The 15724-nt window shown below is 37.7% G+C and overlaps 2 protein-coding genes across 3 annotated transcripts in view; both read right to left on the bottom strand.

Moving 5' to 3' along the window:
* Positions 1-347: 347 nt before the first annotated feature.
* gins3 (GINS complex subunit 3) lies at positions 348-5764 on the bottom strand. The gene is made up of 3 exons (XM_041795849.1): positions 5493-5764; positions 3886-4119; positions 348-1552 (listed from the first exon to the last, which is right to left on the bottom strand). The coding sequence occupies exons 1-3, from the start codon at positions 5661-5663 to the stop codon at positions 1322-1324; spliced, it is 636 nt and encodes a 211-aa protein (XP_041651783.1). The 5' UTR covers positions 5664-5764; the 3' UTR covers positions 348-1321.
* A 1963-nt stretch (positions 5765-7727) lies between these two features.
* znrf1 (zinc and ring finger 1) overlaps positions 7728-15724 on the bottom strand; it is a 96693-nt gene continuing 88696 nt past the window's right edge. Inside the window, exon 3 of one of the 2 annotated variants that reach the window (XM_041796644.1) lies at positions 7728-8493. In XM_041796644.1, the coding sequence (XP_041652578.1) occupies positions 8351-8493 (143 nt within the window). In that variant the 3' untranslated portion in view covers positions 7728-8350. Of the gene's footprint in view, positions 8494-13056; positions 14817-15724 lie in introns of those variants that run through there. The other variant, XM_041796643.1, reaches the window with a different exon arrangement.

The raw sequence follows: 15724 nt of genomic DNA on the forward strand, positions 1-15724 counted from the left end.
ACCATCAGCTCATGACAACAAAAAGAGAGGTTTAAGCTCAGGGAAACAATAACACTCTTCTCAATAAACTGAACATATTATCTTCTCAATTACTCACTTTGCACCGTCAACCTCTCTGTTATTTCTACCAAAGACACATTTTACCAGCATTTGGTGCCTGGCAGGTGGTAATTTCAGATTCTGCTCACTGTGAAAACAGTTGGCATTTAGAGGTCAGCAGTCATACTGGTGCTTCATTTAAACTATTCAAAACAACAATTACACAATCGCTAGTGTCTGGTTCAGATTTTTATAAGTATATGTTCTTATTGCCACAGAGCATGCAATGACAGCAGCACACAGCAGTGTACTTTGTATTTTTTATTTTTTGTACAATCTTAGCAAATCTACTGTTAGCAGCTTTGTACAAAGGCCCAGAAGGCTTTTTTCATAAATAACAGTGGATGGCATTAAAATGGATAAAACAATGGAGCCTGAAATCTTGGGGTGAGTAGTATAAAAGACAAATACAACTGTATCTTACAGATGTCACCAGCACGTGTAAGAAATCATATTTAATTTTACAAGAAGCAATTATACATACAAAATCTACTAATCCATCAACAGTTTTTGCTCTGTAAAAGATATGACATTACAAAACAGTTATAGTTCTGCTGAAATGATCACCCAGTGATGATATTATATCTGAAAAAAATGATGTAGCCTAGATAATCACGGTAAATTTTTTAATGATTTTAACAAATGAATGGAAGTATGCATGCATTATGCTTGCATGTGATGTGAAGATATTTTTAATTGAATTTTTCATTTCTGTCAAGACTGGTCAAAGTCACTTAAAGATTTTTGTCCATTTAAAATATAAAATGAAGTAAGATATTGTACTTCTAAAGAACAGGGATACAACTGAAGCTGATTTAATAGCAGTTCAGCCACCTCTCTAGTCACGCCAAAGAGGTATCTTTAAGAAAAAAAATAAAATGTTCATGGGGAATTGAGACAAGAGAACCATCCATTTTCATCAGCCTTGCTGACTTTAAGGCTACTTTTGAAACTGGTCATATTATCAAATGTTATAATTAGATAAAAAACAACAGAACATTGATGGAAAAAGTACAATGATCACAAATTTGGTCATACAACCCAGCCGTTTTAATAATTGGCACAGTTTGGGCATCCCGACAGAGAGCATGGCCCCTATGCAGAGTTTTTTGTGAAAATGAAAAGGTCAAGAAGGCAGAGTCTGTTGATGTTGTGCTTTGATCTGCTGACCAAGTTGTGACAAGCATCTTTAGCTTTGGGTGCAGGCCTCGGTTCACCTCAGTCAGGGCTGTACATCCGTCATCTTCCTCTTTCTGTAGTTGAGAACCAGACTGGAGGCAGTGAGCTGGGAGGCTCTGCCCTTCTCCCAGCTCTGGAAGCTGTTAAGGCCACTCTGCCCTGACCTGAACAGAGTCTTCTCCAGACAGTCCAGATGCTCCACCAGCACTGATGTGTCCTCGTTGTAGGCATTCTGGGAGGAGTCCATGATCCGTCTGAACCGACCAATGAATGTCTGGAAGGATGGTGACGAGTTTGCCAGTAATGAAACAAGAGAGAAGAAGAGTACTGTTAATTTAACAGGATTGTGATATACCACACGGAGGTGCCACGCTTGGCCTGGCAGTTCTGTTTATCAAAGGTGGAAACTTACAGAATACCTGACCATCTCCAGTTAGAGAATGCCTGACATACAGCACTTTAAAACTCAGTTTAAATAATTGTTAAAGTTGAATCAGTTTTGAATTGCTCATCTTTATACTTTAGGTTGCATTTTATGTGCACTGTTGCTTTCAAGCTCTGCACATGTACCTTGATGTATAATGCTTATTCTTAGAATGCATACATGTATCTATGCTAATGCGTGACTAAAAGATGCAATTTCAAAAGATGAAAGCACATTTTTAACAATGTTTTATGCAACATTCACCAGCGACAACAAATGCAAAGTAGGCAATGGCAATAATCTTGTATAATTACACTGTCCAGTCCTTCATCGTCATCATCATGAGCACTTTCCTCTTTGAAAATAAAATATTAATATTAATATTATCATTATTATTATTATCATTCATATTTTCATCATCAATGTTACTGTAATGCGCAGGTATTGGATGAGTGTTTCCTTAGTCTCAACAATGCCCTACTTTGATTATCTGTCAGACAATGAGATTTCAGTCAATCTGCCTGGTAACAGCAGCTCCAGACAACCAGCAGTCTGCACTAGTTTCTGATCTGATTGCTCCCCCTAGCTGTAAGAGTGGTTAATAACACTTACTGCTTTATCCATTTATTTGTACAATTTTCTATATAAGCATTTGGGTTATTCAGTGTTAAAATATGTAATTTCATTGTTTTTAACAAAACATGACTTCACAATTGGTGAGAAACATCAATCTCTTTTACAAGCGTGTAAAGACATCTTGATCTCATACTCATGCCAGTGGCAACTGTGGACAACATGCATCAAATATGAGAAAATCCTCACAATCTCACTGCTTCTCATGGCTTACATGTGCAAATCTGCGCAGCATATTTGTGCAGACTCACATGATCCTTTCAAAATGTATTTGAAATGTGTTGCCAAGATCGGATTTCTTGGTATCAACATTTGATATTTTATTTTTGTGAGTTTCACTTAATTAATCAATCAATCAGTGTTTTCCAGACATAACATTCTGTTTAATTTAGATTTGAAATGATGTCCCAACCTTACTGAATTTGAGGTTTTACTTTGGGGTTTACTTGACCAAAAAAACCTGAGAAAAGTACAGTTTGACATTTTGGGAAATATTATTTCTTACACTTTCTAAAGGAGAGTAATTTCCATCAGTCTCATATCTCTTCCTTAACTACAGAGTTTCTGCTGAAAGCTCAGCATAAAGACCAGCACAAGAAGCTGAACAGCTGAATCTTTGATATAATGAGAACACATGATGGGCAAGGAAAATGTGCTAATCTTATAAAATGAATCATTCATTCCTCACAGTGGAGCTGCCCTGAACTAAAGATTGAGAAGTTATGTTTCTGGCTCCATCTTCCCGCTGGTTTCAGAGCTGAAGAAGCCTCTAGGAGGAAGCTGAAATGTCTCAAGAATTTCCACAAAGTACAAGTGCCTTTCAGATCAAGCCTAGAATTACCACGGCTTAGATGACTGTGAACCTTTAAAGACAAAGATTAAGATTTCCCTTGTCAATTAGTATTTATAGTTTTTGGCCACAACTCATGGAGATGACATATCTATAATTTCACTTATGATAACATAAAGATTTCTGGAAATCAACTAAGGCTTGAGTTCCAGGTCTGTTAAAGATCTTTATTAATTTACATTTACACATTGTAAAAAAAAAAACAAAAAAAAACTTAAAATGCAAAAACAAATCCATGACAGTTCTATGACACTATCAAGTTGTACATCTTATACCATCAGCGTGTAGACTTTTCTTATTCTGATTAAGACACATTGAGATTCAGCTGTTGACAAACATTTTCATAGTGTAAGATTTAAACGAGGGGTCTGAGTAAACTGTATGTCTGCCACCACCAGAAGCATGTTCTTCTGCTGCAGCTTTGTCTCACTACCCATCATTATCACACACTAACCAAAAGCACAAAAACTGAATAATAAATTCATTAAGAGTTTCAAGAGAAGCACTGTATCCTTGATAAAATAAATAATTAATTCAACAAGGATGTGATTTATAATGGCAAATAACCCTGTCTAATCTATCATTCGATAACGGATGTCCTATAGACCAGGCACCTTCAATATAAACTGTTTTTGCCAATATTAAAAGAGACATTTTCTCATGTTCCTGAGCATTTGTGGTATGGTTTGTGCATTTTCACCTGCAGCAGTGTCTGTCCAATCTCTGGGTTCTCTGGGCTCTCAAAATGCAGCATCTGGGATCCCAGGCCATAGTAGTAGGGTCCCATCTTATGAAGGTCCACCACATTGGGGTCAGCATTGAAAACAGTCCTCCAGCCTTCCCTGTACACCTTTGGAAGCTCAACTGACAACACCCTCCTCTTCCTCTCATACAGACCCTTAGTCAGCCATAGAGGGAGCTCCATCTTTGTACCCTGTTAGAGAAAAGATTGAAACAAATGTCAACATCTCTGTTTTGCTCTTCAGTGCACCCAGGTTACTGTGCTGTGGCAGGATGTAATCCCATGTACGTGCTACGTGGAATGACGATTAGATTTCAATAACTTTTCAAAAGATGCTCCATCCTGTCAGGAAAGCATAAGTTTTACAACAAATAACTATTAATAGTTAGTACAAATAAAACAAGTGGTGTCTTCATTTTCCTATTTAAGTGTGATAAGAGCCAACATTTATACAGATTAATTAAAACTGTTACCTTCAGGATCTTATGTTAAATTATGTAAAGTATCTTTTCTCCTCTGTTTCATTATGCTTTTATACTAGACCAGTGGTTTCCAACACTTATTTCCATAGGTCCCGTCCTACTTGTACCTAAAAAAAGTTTAGCCCCCCTGAACCGACTTCGGGAAATCAAACATCAATTTTTATTGTTTTCATTGATAACATTGTGAACTCAAAGATTTTGAGATAGTAAAGTTGAAAAAGCTGACTGCTTGGAAGAAAATCGGAGCAGATTAAGCCGTTCACTCTGCACTAGCAGTACTGCATTTAAGAACCTAAGAAAATTAGATTTCCTAATAGGACCGATCAATAAGGAAATCCTTGGGATCTTAGCCCAGAAACATCACATTGTCATTATCATCTTGACTAAGAAGAGACAATTCTGTGAAATTGGGATATCCAGCCACTGTTTTCATTAGGGTTTCGTGGACGTTTTTGAATTCACAATGTGTATGTATGTACGTTTATGGCTTTAAAAACCTTAAAGAAATCTGTGGACTTTATGAACTCTGAAATTTATTTATTTTTTCCTCCTAACTACATATGCAACTTTTTAAACTCAGAAACTCCGAGTGGCGTTTCTTGCTGATTTATAGCATAATAATCCCAAACGATAAATCATCATACACTGCACATCATCCAGAGTATTCAGAATAAGCTGAGACCAATCTCATTTTGAATTTTAATAAAGTAAACTGAGAAGGCGTTAGCTGTTTTTATTTTAAGGCTTTAAGGTGCTTGATTGTTGTTTGCTCTGTGACCTGTTTCCGCCCCTTTACAAACTTTATTTCATCCAGTAAGGTTATTTTTGGCAGGTAACAGATGTACCGAATTGAAAATGTTTTTTAAAATAATCATTTTGAAGCAGGCTTTAATGGTTTCAGATAAATGTCACTGACAACACAGCAAGTTTAAATAAACTTACAACATCTAGTATTTGGCATAATAGTAAGAACGAAGTGTTTCGTAAGGAGTGTTGGGTTAGTTTATGCTTAGACCTATCTCTATAGAAATGAGTTGTAAATGTTTTGTTTTGTGTTTTGTTTTTCTTCATTTTCGTACTAACCTCTGTTATATCCTGTGTGTCACTCGATTTCTCCAGGAATCCCAGCCGAGGAAAGGTGCACTCCGTCCGTATGGGAAGTCTCTCATGAGAGAGCAAAATATCGTCAAGAGAAAGAAAGTTCTCCTCCATCCCGACACCGGGTTGAACAGGCAGATATGTCTGAGTATCCATTCTTGCAAAATAAGGACAAACACCTTTTAACCAAGCAAACTGTCCTAAAATATCAAGCAGGCAGCTCCCCTGTTGTACGAACAACACTTCCTCCTTGGTGTTTGGCGCCAGGACCTGTGAGCCAATCAGGGAGCCGCTGAAGTCTCTAGTAGACCAGAGCAATCAATATGATTTCATCGAACTCAGTGATGTCCACCGTAGCTAATTTTAGCTTTCGGTTTGTTGTATTCTCGGGTGTTTCAAGAACCTATTTGATGCCATTTTTATTTGAATTTTTAAGCTATTGAAAGGGTTTTACCCACCATTCTATTAAGGACTTAATAGTCCTCGAAATTAAAGCGACTTTTCATTCATTGAAAGTGAGTTTTCAAAATCATGGGTGGCCATTAGAGGTCAGGCTTCTACCATCACAAATGTTAAATCTTCCTTTGGCCTTTTAAAATATTTTTAACTATCATGATGCAGTTTTACATTGTATTAGTCCCAGTCAATATTATTAAAGTACTAAATCTTAAACTAAATCTTAATGTTGTGTTTACAAAAAGGACTTCAATGAAATGAAATCAGGGAGAAAACCTCCTTGATTTTAGTCTTAGCAGTAGACTGACTGAGCACCCAAGCCTGGGCAGTGCAAAATGGCTTTAGCTGATTGAAGACTTCACACCAAGGTTGTAATAGGTTTGGATTTTTCTGTAGTTTCTATTTTCATTTTTTTTTTCACTTTCTGTGTTCAATTTCAGTTTAGTTTTTATTAGTTTTGACTGCTGGTTTGTTACTTTAGTTTAGTTTATATTTTGAAAAAATGCTTTGTTTAAATTTAGTTTTTATTAGTTTTAGTGTTATATTTAGTTTTAGTTTTTTATGGATAGATGTCGGGCTGAGTGAGTGTTATACATTTTTAAAAACATATTAAAACAGGCTACTCTTCACTTATCATTTATTTATTTAATGATGATGTTTGAATACACATCCAGACTTAAAACTACCACTGTGTGAAGTCTTAACCAATCAGATCAGGCAATGTTACACTCCCCAGACTTGGGTGTCGGTGCCAGTCAGTATGGTTGTGTAAAAGACTGAAAGATATTTTGTCTCCATTTTTATGTTATTTTAGTTCGTTTTTGTAAGCGCACTATACAGTTTTAGTTAGTTTTCTTTTTTTTTTTTTGATAAAACTTAGTTTTTATTTAGTTTCAGTAAACTAAATTGATTTCTGAATTTTAGTTTTAGTTATTTAGTTAGTTTTAGTTAACTATAAAAACGTTGCTTCACACTAGGGTAATTTTATTACTTAAACTGTATTCAAATATATAATTGTTAACTTTTTCTGACCCAGACATTTATCTCCATAATTAAAACGAAGTAAAATTAAAATGAAATTTAAAATAAAAAGTAAAATCTAATAAAAAAATTAAAAAAATACAATTTTTCAAAACTATTACAAACTTGGTCACAATCTAGCCAGATTGTTTTTAATAATGAAAAAAAGCAGTGTTAACTTTTTTTTTTTTTAATAAAAATTAACTTACAAAGTTTGGGATTAAATAGGTTTATATTTCTTCTACCCCTTTTTGTAGGTGTAAACGCAATCATTAGGTGTTGCTTTTCATTTCCATGTCCTGTACATTTTCAATATTTTTCCATTTTTATATTGATATCATTTTTTCCTTTTTTTTGCACATTTTAAATAAACTATGAAGTCAAATCATAGAGAAAATTGTTTTGAAAACCGTTTTTTTAGTTGTTAGTGTATTTTTCCACCTGCCAGTCCTGATCAATTCAGTAAGTGAATGAATTAACAAAGACAGCTAAGTGGTGAATTATCTAATGTTTTCCCATATTTTGTGGTTGCATCAATTCTCAAATTTAGAAAACAGGAAGAACAGGGTAGTTACATTTACTTTGAAAACACAAAGTAGAATAATTTAGAATATATCTTGCCGTTTGACTTCCCAATCAACATTTTAAACTTAAAAGTCATAAATCATCTTACTTGCCCTTGTCATAAAGCAGGCTGGCATCTGTGTAAAATGATTATCCTAAAGAAGCTGACCTATTGTTTTCTTTTAGCTTTGTCTGAGAGAAGATGTGAGCAGCACAGTGGCTCCTCTGTGGAGGGAATTTCATCGGCAAACAAGACCAGAGCAGTCATTTCCCTCAGGGGTCATCCCCATCTATTTGCCATGGGCCATGATACACAGGGAACATTGTACATCACACAAGTGAGGTTAGCAGTTTTGAGTTCTTATGGTCCACTGTTGTTTTCGATGATGTGGTTTCCCAGATTTGCTGAAATCAATGCCCTCTGTCTTAAACCTCAATATGTCATGGTCTTATTCAGAAACAGAGATGATCTCAGCCAAGACACTTGTTCCACACTTTTGGACCTGATGATCACAAGGCATCGTGATCCCAAGTGCTCTGATAGTTCAATTTTTGAATCCTTAAATTTCATACCAGAAGTATACCACTCTGAAACTCAGCTTCCTGGCAATTATTGAAAAGAAAAAGTCGAAAGAGCAGAAGAAGAAGAAGTAATGGTGGCAGCAAAGACGATAATTGAGTAGTGGAAGTGGATCTTTTTGGTAGTGGCAACAATGTGGACAACAGAGGTAGAAAACGCAAAGAAAAGGGTGGGGCTGAGACGACAAGGGAGTTTAGAGAGTGAAGCCGCTAAATGTCACAAATTAACTGAAATGTTCAGCAGCACAGCCAGCAGCAGCACTGCAGCACAAGTTCATGTTGATATTAGCAGCATCCAAGAAGTGAGTGTTGAGGCCAGGACTTGTGGGAACCATACAGCTGTGCAGCCTCAGCATGGTACAGCCACCTGTGATGATGAGGGACAGAGAGATGAGCTGGTGGAAGTTCCACAGACAGATGCAGGGCAAGTAAGTATGGAACATGAGAAAGAGAGTTACTAGCTAGGGCTGATGTTAGCAAATGTTATTCAGGTTGCTATCTTTTTATCTATACCCAGTTTGTGTAGGTCAGTAGAATGCAAAAAAAAATGAAATGAAATAATGATTACGGTAGGTAAAACAGCTCCACTTTAAACATTTTAGCTGTAAAATGACACATGCAGCAGTAATATTAAGAAATATAAAAAATAGTACAAAACTGTTGGGACTGTTGTGCTTTTACTTTTTAAGTTTTGGTAACATTCCAGTTTTCTGATAATACTTACACTCTTTGAAGACTTTGAATCCAGAAGTTACATTTGTAGTGACGTATATTCATTAAAATGTGGTATTTTTATTTGTGCAGTAAGATTGATTACTGCATAAATTAATTTAGATCATTAATAAAGTAATTTTAAGTTTGCATGGAATAGATGATATAATACGTATGCTGTTATAATCACATGGATACATAAAACCTGTTTTTTTTTTTAAACCATTCCATCATTACGTATCAACTGGGAGGAAGATGAAATGAGAATGAATCATAGAATGAAATCGTCTTTAATTGATTTAAACAACTTCAGTGTTGTGTGCCAGGCATTGATGAGTTTCCGCACAGCGATTATTGTAGGCCAGGCTGAGTCAAAGTCCAGGGCTGTTTTTTAGTCCCAGTCTGTCCCTGCCTTTTAGTGTTAATGGTGCCTTCACAGATGTGCAAGTTGCCCATACTATTAGCACTAATACAAGCCCAAAAATCTGGATGGTCCTTTTCCTGTTTTGTCTGGAGGACTCGATGTCCATTACTTCCAAGAATGTTAAATGTGGACTCATCAGACCACAGCACACTTATCCACTTTGGGTTTGTCCATTTGAGTTGGTGGTGCTTCTGGATGTGGTTTATATGTGGCTTTGACCTTGCATGGTAGTTTTAACTTACATATGAAGTTGCAGTGACATATTATTTTACCTGAAAATATTTTATTAAGTGTTCCCAAGCCCACATTGTAATATTCATTACAGAATGATGTTGGTTTTTAATGCAGTGCTGCCTGAGAGGTTGAACGTCACAGACATTGAGTGTTGGTTTTTGCCTTGCCCCATAGGAGCAGAGGTTTTTCCCTGATTCTCTGAAATTTTTGATGATACTGTAGACTGTGGTTGATGAAATCCCTAAATTCCTTCTTGTTGCTCATTGAGGAACATTGTTCTTAAACCGCTGGACTATTTAACAGCAAAGTCTTTCACAAAATGTAGAACCTCACACCACTGCAAAATGTTAATGACTGAGCCTTTCTGGACAGCTCTTTTTCCACCCAGTCATGGAACTATCACTTATCAATTAACCTACTTAACTGTATGTTCAAGGTGTTTTTGAGCATTGCAGAAGTTTCCCAGTCTTTTCTTGCACCATGACCCAGTTTTTTTGTAGTTGCAGGCATCAAATTCAGAATGTGTGAATATTTTAAACAGTAAAAGGAAAGTTTAGCAGTTTGAAATGTTAACTATGTAATCTCTTTGAAGTATTCAATTGAATGTAGTTCAAAACAATGTGCAAATGACTGTATTCTATTTCAATTTACATTTTACACAGTGTCCCAACCTTTTGGGGAACTGGGATGTGTAGTATCATATGACATCTCATCAGCACTGGGTGAATGATTGAGTTCTTGCAATAAATGACTCCCAGATGATCTGCTTTGAGTTTAACATCCATCTTTTACCAGAGTTCAATCCTTGTGAATGGTGCAGTGTGAGTACAGAGCAGCCGGTGTTGTGTGAATGGCTAACTCACCACTTGTCACTGGAGGCAGTTTTCCTGTCAGCTTTACAGCACTACAGAAGCTCCTCTGGGAGCTGGCTGAATTCAATTGTGTTACATTTCATATGTCCTGGTGTTATCAAGTATAAAAGGACTATAGAGCCATAAAATACAGTCATAAAGCTAAAGACAGTAATGAACAACTTTACCACCCATAATCAGTGAGCAGTTTATCATGAATTTTAGAAGCAATTCTGTCTCATCTTTAGTGTTTGGTAAAGTGAAAGTCTTGATAGTGAGTCAAACACAACTCTAGTTTTGTGCAATGATGTGTTTTTTCCCCATATTTTGAATTGAGTGTTTATTTAGCTTGTTTGGACAGTTATTAAAGGAAAGATCTAGTCACAAATCAATCTTATTTCTCCACCGTATAACCCCAGGATGCATTGCAGCCACGTAACACCTGCTGTAGGAAAAATAATTACACCTCTCTGAATGTATAACATTTCTGCTGTTTTGATAAAATGTTGAGGGTACAAGCTTGTGTCAACAGAGAGACAAGTACAAACAGCAACTGTGATTCCAAAGGCACATTTCTGTTTGAAAGATCTAACTTAGTGAGCTTAGAATTAAAATATTCTGTACATTCAGTTTGTTCCCTCTGATCTCTGGGTAAACTTTATATCACATCAAGAGGTGGAGTGGCAACAGTTTTGATTCCCTGTACCTCAGGGCAAAGACTGATGGGTATTCTAGTGTGTACAACTATCCAGTTTGTGTGACACTATAGGAAAATAGGATTCTTTTAAAGGCATGGATAATATAACAAGGCATACATCTTGAATTGAATGAACAGAATTGACAAATTGAATTTCACAGCAGGGAGTCTGCAGCCTTTCCCTTGGCATGGCCTTATTGCAAATTTTCACTCTAAAGAAAGTTAGGTGTGTATTTGTTTCCTTATGATTTACAGAGATATGCTTTAAATTTTGCTCCATGCAGGCTGAAACTACAGGATTGGATGAATGAACTCTGACAAAATAAGATATATTGGCACTTAAACAGTTAATTCATTCAACAAACAGGAGCCTCAGTAGCATGTGGAAGAACCATATACAGCCACAACAGCCTGGCACCTCCTCCTCATGCTGGTCACCAGCCTGGTCACACAATGCTGTGGGATGGCATCCCATTCTACCAGTATTTGTCAGAAACAGCACGCCCAAGCTGATCCCACAAGTTTTCAGTGGGGTTGAGTTTAATTCCATCCCCTCCAGTCCCAAATTCTGGAGGTAGTCTCTGATTGACCCCGTTCTGTGGGGGCGAGCAATGTCATCTAAGAGGATAGAGATCAGTCCCAGACTGTGAAATTGCAGAAATTGAATGAATTTGACTGAAATGCTGTTTTTAGAAAGAGGAACATATATTTGGGGAATCTTTTCCAGGGGAACACAAAAGCGTGGCAAACCCGTGCCTTATTTCACAAAAGCTCATTTCTGCATTTACGTATCGGTCTGATATGAGGCAGATGCACAGACAGCAGCGTATGGAGATAGATGAGGAGAGAACTGTTGGTCAGGAGTAGCACACAATGCAGCATCAAACTGCATGCACTGTTACAGACTGTGATAGTAAAGAAGAGTTTAGGTAACAGGTTTACTTAACCATTTAATGTGACCTTCTGATTAAGTCACTATCACTCTGTGTTCGAGAGAACAGAAGGATTTCTTCATTTACATTATAAACATCAGTTTGGAGCCAGTGTGATTATAAATGTGGATGTGTCTTAAAATGTTGGAAATATCAGACGGTTACACTGTTTATAATTATTTTATATCAGGGTTATCCAAACTGTGGCTCCTGGGCCAACTGCGGCCCTTTTACAATAAATTTCAGGTCCTTTCTATTTAATTAACATTTTATTCAAGTCCAAAATGGAAGACTCTTTGTTATGGTTAACTTATTGTAAAGGTTAAAAAAAAAAAAAGAATTCCATAAAATTAAAATGAAAAAAAAAAAAAAATGAATTTGTTAAAAATTAAAATAGATTTTATTGGGCCCTAGGATTGCCACTGGTTGCAGAATTTCATTTCAATCTCTCTCTGCACTGATATTTCCTCCACTGATGACAATCAGACACCTGATTTGAAGCCCCTGCAGGTAAAGAAGCTCAAAACAAGAGTCAATAGCAGCAGCAGAATAAGTCATTTGGCATTGGCATAGAAGATTTGGCTAATTTTTTATGGGTGCAACCCACATACTCAGCTCTGCTGCTCATCCCACAAATTCAATGGCAGAATAACCTGTTCGGCATTGGCAGATAAGATTTGGCAATTTTTTTCATGGGTGCAACACACATACTCAGCTCTGCTGCTCATCCCACAAATGCATGTTCCTTACAACTGTGGCACCATTTAAAAGGGAAATAAACAGGCTTTCCACAAATATTTCCGAGAAGCATTGCTACAGCAAAAAAATCATCTACCAAACACAAATGACCTTACTTTTTGTGCTACATTTAGATTACACTGAACATGTTTGAGATACTGGCTCCAGTCAGCATGCTGGAATACTCCTGGAATGTGTTTCATTAATGTGTCTAAGGAATGTTGTGAAAATTGTGTGTCTAAACTCAGAATACCCTAAAGATTAAACTGTATGTTGAGATTTTCAGTGCTTCTGTTTGTGTGTCATGTACCCAGGTCACAAAATGAAAGTTCAAAATGGAGTCTGTCATCTAGCACAATTTATTCCACCATTTGTTTACAGTAGCTTTGTAAATGCAGTTTGTTTGTATGTTGATTTGTAGTAGTCGTCATACATCAGCTCTTGGCATTCTGAAGAGTGAGTAACACCTCACATGATTTGAGTATTAAACAAATATTGTTAAATATGAACAAATGAATAAATAAGCCCCATTCAGTGGATCCACTGCGGGACTACAGAGTCCTTTATCGGGTCTGAGTGGCTCACGTCTCCCGTCGCAGTCAGCCAGACCTTCTCTAGCAGAAACACAATGTGGGGAACCGACAGTAGCATAGACCAGCAGGGGCCTCTTGAGTCATACAGTCATATACACAGACACTCACACACTCACACTTGAGGCTCTCACGAGAAAATGACTAATCATGGTCACATGAAAAAATCTGGCAGATCTAAAAAGAAAGAACCCAGAGAGGTTACGTGTATAATTTACAATATGTCATGTCACTTCTCTGTAGCTGTAAACATCAGCAAAGTAAAGGGAGGACTGCCAGTCACACGCACAGGGAACATGGACACCTAGACTGTAAACATTTCAATACACAGACACACACGGCACTGCCCCAGTCAGCCCTCCACACTGACCTTTCACGCTGGCCCTCACACACTCACACTCACACACAAACACACATACAGTAGGCTTCAGCAAAAGCTATGTTGTCACGGTTCCAAGCTCGCACTCACACGCACACATAATGTACATACACATACCGGGTGAAGCCTGACACTGGAGCATCTCAAACACACGTTACACAGTAGGAGCAAACACTACATTTCTGGCCCCTTCCCCTCTCCTGATCGGAACTGAGCATGCTCAGACCGTTCCTCTCCACCCCAGGTCCATCCTTATACCATCCCCTCCAAACTTTTCTTACAAGCTGACATCTTTTTTGTCTTTTACACTTTTCCCTCCATCCCTCCTTGCCTGTCCTGGTGTCCATAAACCAGGTCTAAGAAGCATTTCAGGGACTTTGAGATGTGAATACAATGTGCCAATTTGTCAGGGGGTGTGCCAAACTGAGGCAGAGACTTTGAGAAAGAAGCACATCAGGACCCAGAGTGTCAGAAGAGGAAGTCATCAAGTTGGAGTCCTGCTGTGAGGTGAGAGGCTTGCCCAATAATGTACAAGTCTATCTGTCAGAGCAAGCTTCAGCAACTCAACAATCCTCCATACGTCGATGATCTCCTCCTTCTCGACTTCATCAGCTCTCTTCTTCCTTGAATGACTTTCCTTCCTCTTCTCTCCTGCCCCCCTCCCTGCTCTGCTTCTTCAGATCTCCACAGTTAAGGCCATGGGAGGGCTGCTGGACACAAATGACTGACAGGCCTGGATCCAGATACAAGATGTAAGGCCAACTGCTGGGGGCCTGCGAAGACCTGAGCTCGTCAGGGAGGCAAATGGACACTTGGGTTGGAGGGGGTTTGAGGCCAATGGAGCCCTTTAAGGGATTCTATCAGCCTTGAAGTGGGACCGGAGGGAAGGAAAGGCAGGGGTGGTTGCGTATGTAAGCAGTCTCTTCATCAGCAGTAGTAATTTGGAGGGTTTGGAGGGGCCGTTAAATGTATGATGGTTTGAGGGTCACGATTTTTTGGTTCAGTTCATGAGGAATAGTTATCTTGATTAGGTTCATGGAATCCGTTGGGGTAAGTATGTGTTGATCGGTTTGATTGTTTCATCGGACTCTGATGCATTTGTGTCCACATATCATGGCAGGACCACAAGATGTCCTAGAGACAGAAGGGGAAAAATATTAGTATAGTTTGATTACAGAACAATTCTGACATTTATTGCAAATTGTATAACACAGAAGCAGTGGAGGAATCAAACTTTTTTAAAAATTTGCCTTATTAGTGGCAAAGTCGCACAGATTTTCTCTGACTAAAAGTAAGGGCAGTTTTTTAAACGCATGAGAAGCCATGAATGTAATTTGTTCATCCAAAATGAAGTGCATGCACACATTTTGAAGTTCTTCAAGTTCAGTGACTCTGTGACCCTGAAGACTATCAGTGGTAAGTTTAACCAGAAGAGCTGCTTTATTTTGTAGTTGTGTCAGTTTCCATATTGCACTCCAATCAGATGTCAGTGCATGCCTGTCACAGCAGACCTGGTAGTTGAATCAAGCCTGTCATAGCAAAAGATCATAAAACTCAAAATCCAGGATATTTCTCCACTGTGGGTAAATCTGTCAGACACAACATATCTGTAGTTCTTCTGCCTCTTGGCTGTAGAAAGCAGGGATCCAGGTTTGGCAGGGTGCAGAGAACCCACTTACATGGAAAGGGAAAAAAAGTTTGACTAGAAGTAAAGACTAAAATGTGAGAAACTTTAATTGGCAAAAAACGTGACTAAAATGTTTTGGAGTTTTTTGTCGACTAATACTATACTAATACTATAAAGGGTAGAAATGACCAAAATGTGACTAAAACTCAAATACATTTGATCTAAAGACTAAAACAAAGATTCAAATGAAAAATCACTGGTGTACACTGAAAAAGTCAGTGCACTAACGCAGCAAAAGACTATGGGTGTCAGCGAGTGAAGCAGCTGTTTAATCCCTATATTTGGTGTGACTAGGCAAAGCTACTAAATTTATTGCACAAAAAATGTTGGTATTATTTCTTATTCAATGTTTTTA

The sequence above is a fragment of the Cheilinus undulatus genome, linkage group 9 (genome assembly GCF_018320785.1).
Source record: "Cheilinus undulatus linkage group 9, ASM1832078v1, whole genome shotgun sequence".
Taxonomy (NCBI): domain Eukaryota; kingdom Metazoa; phylum Chordata; class Actinopteri; order Labriformes; family Labridae; genus Cheilinus; species Cheilinus undulatus.

Coding starts and splice junctions, on each gene's coding strand:
- gins3 (XM_041795849.1), bottom strand. CDS start 5,663: ATGGATACTCAGACATATCTGCCTGTTCAACCCGGTGTCGGGATGGAG. Junction 4,120..5,492: donor ACACACAGGATATAACAGAG/GTTAGTACGAAA, acceptor TTTCTCTAACAG/GGTACAAAGATGGAGCTCCC. Junction 1,553..3,885: donor TTGGACAGACACTGCTGCAG/GTGAAAATGCAC, acceptor CCATCCTTCCAG/ACATTCATTGGTCGGTTCAG.